We start from the raw sequence: 5,728 nt of genomic DNA, 5'->3' as shown, positions 1-5,728 counted from the left end.
TTAGAAGAACATTATGTTAAATCAGAATAAGCCAGAAGAACCTGTTGCTATTGTTAATGGTTTCATCATATAACACTCGCTTGATCAACAGCTGGTGAGGAAGAAAAACAATTATTGAAAAAGGGGGAAGGGGGGGCAGAGAGGAAAAGATAGCAGTCCTATGGTCTGATTTTGTGCCTTCCAAATCACATGTGATATACACACACAGATGTGAACTCCCTCCTAACCTCCGCAGAACTCAGTAGGAGCTGCCTTGCCTAACCAAAGCATCTGAGAACCTGATTTGAATAAAACTATTTTATTTTACTTTATTTAGGTCAACTTTCGCTCAGTTGTAGTCTGACTTTTTCTAGAGTGACTATCTTGGTGTGCACATGTGTAACAAATTCTACACCAACAGCTTTCAACCATTTACCACGACACAGGCTCTGCAGTAAGCAAGACTATATACAATTGTTAAAGAGGTTATTACTACCATTCTACCATTTTTGAGTGTAGCTATACAGGGCTCTACATAAAGCATTTCTGAGTAATAAAATATCCTCTCCTGGATTCAGCTCTTAACAGAAGAGTTTAAATTCTTTTTTCTTAATATTGGTATCTAACTGCAGAAGGGCATACTCAAAAGACTCAGCTCCCCAGTTTATTCATTTTGAGGGCAAAACCAATTTAAATTTTACTTAAAAGAAAAACCAAGCAAAACACACTCTTACCCCTCTCCTCCCACACTTCCCTGGAATTTGCTGAGAAAAAGCCACCTTAATTAGAATGAGAGTCCTCACAACTACCTGGATACGGGTTGGTGGGCTCCCTGTAGCTCCCCAGGACTCACTTGTTTGCCACGAAGATGTAGAACCAATGAAAAAGGCATAGGTGCTCACTCACCCAGGTTCAGATATTTTAGATATTTGTATTTCTGTATACAAACGTACACACACACTCCCCACAGTAAATACCTCAGCTACTACTCCTTCCACCCACGGTATTTCCAGATACTATTGTTTAACTTCTATTTAATTATTTAATGGAAGACCTTTGCCACAGCCAGCACCCTTTAAGGCATTCTGTGAAAAGCAGTTTAAGTCTCAATCAGCACAAAACTTCAAAATGTACTTTTATAAAAAGCAAGATGTAGACCCCCATCATTCTGGTCAACATGAAAATTAGGTAAATATAATATGCATTTCTCTAAAAGACCATTTTGGGAAAAACTCAAAATCCCTGGTGTAGTCTTGTTCTTGGGAGCATTCACATAACCACAGTTTTCAGAAACCAAAAGTCTGGGGAAAATTATTTTGAGTTAAATACATGATTATTCATGAAAATGCAATTTTGAAGTTCAAATACTAATTTTCCAAACGTATCTGCATTTAGGAACTATGATACCCGAAACAATGCTACCTGTTTTTTGGGTTTTTTTCTGACCAATACCAATTAATTAAAACAGCCCAATAGCAAAAGTTAATACATCAAGCCACGAAGTTAAAAAAAAAGAAAAAGAATCACATAAATATAAAACATATTGACATAAATACATTTGAGAAAACTATAATCCACTGAAATGAAGTCCAAGAGTGGTAAGAGAGGCTAGATTTGCTACACATTGTATTAACTAAAAATCAATTGTTGACCCTTATCAAATATTTTTAGAAAATTACATCATTTACACGGATTAAATAATCCCCATTTTCATGGTGATTTTATGAACTAATTTATTTCTCTCAAGAACTTGTAGATAATTGACATGACCCAATACACAGAGTAAGGACATAAAGCGAAGCCCCTGTTAATAATTGAACTATGAACATGGAGGGCATCGTTACCTTGGCACGCAAAGCCTCTTTCTTCATAGCCAGCATTACACAAGCACTTCCCTATGGGTACTAGCCATTCTCCTTCTGTACTGCAATACATCTTAGGTGGCTCTTCCTCCTTGGAATGATTGACACAAGAACCCCGCACCTCCACCAGTGACTGGGAGTCCATGGGTACTGTATCTGGAAACATGGCGAGGTTCTTGACAGTGAAAGGGCACTTTTTGAAGTACACTCGCACTGAGACTAAGGCAACACACGCACCTACATCTTGAAAAGCCAAGTAAAAGCCTTTTCTACTGACAGGCCCCACCTCGCGGACTTCCGTATTCAGCTTGAGAATTCGGTCCCCAAGATCCATTTGGGTGAAGCTCTCATCAGCTGCAATGGTGTCGATCTTTGTAAACTGATGCTCTCTGAACTTTACCAAATGGTCATCATCAGACTCCATATAATACAGATTGAAGGTCTCTTTGCAAGTGCCCAGAACTAGAGGGATACTATTACAGTCCCTCAAGGTAAACTTGAGCTCCACATATATCTTCTGAGCTGAATTGCGTGGAATCCAGTTTGTTCGCAGCCAATTGTTTTGGCTGTGATCCATAACATTGCACACTTGGTAAGTTCTGATTGGAGTATAATGTTCATCAACACCACTAATCTCTTCCCACTGGAGAAAAAAAAAAGGAAAAGAAAAGAGAGAATGTTTTAAGATTAATGATTGTACCAGTAAAAATGGCATTTAGAAACAAAAGCTGTGAAAAAGTAAAAATCACTTCGCTGGGACATCACCATAAAATAGGCAGTTAAAGTATGGTCAAACTTTCACTTACTTTTTTCCTACTAGAACATACAAATACCTTAAGATAGAATTGACCATTACGAAGTCAGTTTTTACCACGTTATTTCAAGTTGGCATGAAAGAGATGCTACAGCTGTTTTGTATTATTAAAAACCTTGTGATTTTTTTAAAATACTTGCATTGCTGTCCTTTTGATCGAGGTCCCAACAAGTCTTTACTGCAACCACGCTCACCTCAAACACGGGATGTTCACTAGGACAGCACCACATTTTCACTGTTAGAATCAAGCTGTATTTCAAAGATGTAATATGATTTAAAATCTTACCAAACAAAAGCCAATATCTCCTATTGAAATTGCAGGTAGTCATAATAAAATATTATGCTTTACATTTATTCAAAAGCACGACAGTTGATTTTGCTTGGCATATGTGTCCTCTGGATAAACAGTCAACCTTTGCCCAGTTTCTAGTGCTATTAAAAATTACCATCAGCTTACCGTAAGCATCTTAGTTACTTAATAGATGCTAAAATGTTTTTTGAAGAATACAAAGCCATCATTTGTTTTTGCATCGGTCCTGAGCTGGCAAACATTCTTGACGTAAACAGGGAAGGAATGGGTTTCCTATTTGTGAATTACTCATGTACCAGTCCTACCTGATTTCTGAAGTCACACTTAGCGGAGAGGAATATTTACTAATCACAAGTAAAAAGAAGTCTTACAGGGGGAGATCAAGTAAATATTGACTGTTAGTCATTTACCATACACAATCAAGTGACTTAAGATGCATCTTTCTTTGCATCTCTGAATGGATGACTAAGACAGAATTTTTTGGTTTAAGGTCATCATTCTTCAGCTCCTATCCACACAAAAACTGCAGCTGTTCTATATTCTGAGTCTTAAAATATAAAATTAAGAGCGTCACCACTAAAGCACTAGAATGACAACTCCTGACAACGAATAATACCTCTTATAGAATCACAATGCCACTGAAGTGGAAAGAAACCCTTCCTGATATTCTAACCCAAGCCCCTCCTCATGCACGGTCAGCCAGAGCAGGTTGCTTAGGATCCTGTCCAGTCAGGCTTTCGAGTACCGCCAAGGATGGAGACTCCACAGCCTCTCTGGGCAGCCTGTGACAGTGTTTGATTGTACTCATAATAAAAAGGTTGGCCCTTATGTTTAAATGGAGTTTCCTGTACTTGGGATTGTATTTATAGCCTCTTGTCCTTTCACTGGGCACCACAGAGAAGAGTCTGGCTCCATATTCTCTACACCCTGCCATCAGGCATTCATACACACTGGTAAGATCCTCTTGAAGCTTATCATCTTCTGTTCCCTGCTTCAAAGTATTTACACGAGAGGTAAACTCGTGACACTGAAGAGCGTACTAACAGCGTGCGCAGCAGCTACAGAAATCCTTGCTTTGCTGTCACCCACACACACAGAGCCTCTGCAAAAGCCCCAAATGCTGCCCCATACAGCCACAGGCAGTGCAGGGGGGAGCAGCCAAGCTTCAAAAATCTGCTGCACAGTACAAAAACTGGAACTGCAACGAAGACAGAAATAAGTATGTCATGAGAAATCACTGCCGCTCTTGGAGAGAAGTCACTTGCAGCTCTAGGGAGAAGAAGAAGAACTTCCACCTGGCAAGCATCTTCCCTCAAAAATCAAGTCGCATCCATGCTGTATTTAAGATTTCAGTCTAACAATTGTTCATTTTACAGAAGCATCTTTTGCTGAAGGATCGTAGCGTGCTGCACAGCAAACATCAGGAGAGGAAAGCACTGTTCCCACTACACCGACAAAGAAACTGAGGTGCAGAAGTGTTAACTGTCTTTACAATTTCATGGGTTTAAAGACATGCATCGCACACACAGATACAAAGAAAGAAAGAAGAGAAGAAAAAAGTGACCACATCTGAGAGTACTCAGTCCCAACCCACTGACTGAAGGAAGTTTTGCTATGACTACGAGCTGGTCTGCACAATGAAATTATCCACACACCGCTGAAGATGTGATTTCAAATCCTGCTATTAAACCACTAGATAAAAGCAGTATACATACTCTTCCTTTAATTGAAACAAAGTTTATTTTGGTTCACTTTACAGATCTGACTATACACAAGATTTATCTCTTTCTCACTAGTTCAACAGTTAGAAGCAATCTTGGATGTGTGTTCAGCAGCTGAAATGGCTGCAGCAAGTCGTAATACACTACAGTGCAGGGGGAACTAGCAGTACAGGGACTCTGAGTCAAAGTTTCTCACTAGCGCTCACGGCCACTGAGAGCCAGGTGCAACATGGCAGCCCATCATACAAGGACGAGCTCCTGACTTGACACGAACCAGCTGAACCCTGGCTCCAAGGCTCTGTCAAGTTCCCAAAATTGAGCGGAGGACTTTCCTCTGACAGGTGTCCTTGTACAAGTACAGCCTGAGCAAATAACCTCATCTCGTTGCAAAAAGCCATTCAGATGCCATAACTACGTCCCATGAAGCTGGATGTACCTATTTAACTACAGGGCTTACCTGGACAAATAAAAATTCAGTTACAACAACTGGATGAAACTAGATAAGACTATATAATGAAACAATTTTATGGACATTTAAAGCCGTTCACACCAATTCATATGAACTACTTATTATCTCTTCCATATAATTTCTAATCTGTTCACCATATTTTACATGTCCAGTGAGAGACAGAAACAAGTGGGAGACAGAAACAAAAGAAGGAACATGCAGAAGCTGAAACATCCCCACAACAGATGTTCTTTTTCTGAACAAGTCTCTCTGCGCATTTTTTTTCAGAAGGTGCTTACCCAACACGACTGCACAGCCAGTACAATGTAGATGTACAAACTGCATGTTAAAGGTAGCACCACTACTACACTCTTCACCTAGAAGTTGAAACATGTAATTATCACTTCATTAATTTGTAATGAAGAACTAATTGCTTGGAAACAATTGCAGTCCGTGGCAGTTCACTTACGTAAGCAACAAAATTTCAAATCATTTAATGCAGAAGCATGGCTGAACGGAAGCACCAATCTCACACCAGATGCTAACTTGATCGAAATACTTTAAATATTACAAAACTATGGAGATTGCAGCTAA

At 39.4% G+C, this 5,728-nt stretch overlaps 1 protein-coding gene across 1 annotated transcript; it reads right to left on the bottom strand.

Moving 5' to 3' along the window:
• Positions 1-1,823: 1,823 nt before the first annotated feature.
• LOC104515729 (ephrin type-A receptor 3-like) lies at positions 1,824-5,066 on the bottom strand (the record flags this gene model as incomplete). Its single annotated transcript, XM_010159815.1, has 2 exons — positions 4,893-5,066; positions 1,824-2,484 (listed from the first exon to the last, which is right to left on the bottom strand). Coding segments are annotated over exons 1-2 (835 nt in total), but the record flags the coding sequence as incomplete, so codon positions are not given.
• Positions 5,067-5,728: the final 662 nt, after the last annotated feature.

Source organism: Eurypyga helias, unplaced genomic scaffold (assembly GCF_000690775.1).
Source record: "Eurypyga helias isolate BGI_N326 unplaced genomic scaffold, ASM69077v1 scaffold26049, whole genome shotgun sequence".
NCBI classification, from domain to species: Eukaryota; Metazoa; Chordata; class Aves; order Eurypygiformes; family Eurypygidae; genus Eurypyga; species Eurypyga helias.
Note: the sequence above shows the minus strand (reverse complement) of the source record. Positions and strands in the feature narration are given on the sequence as shown.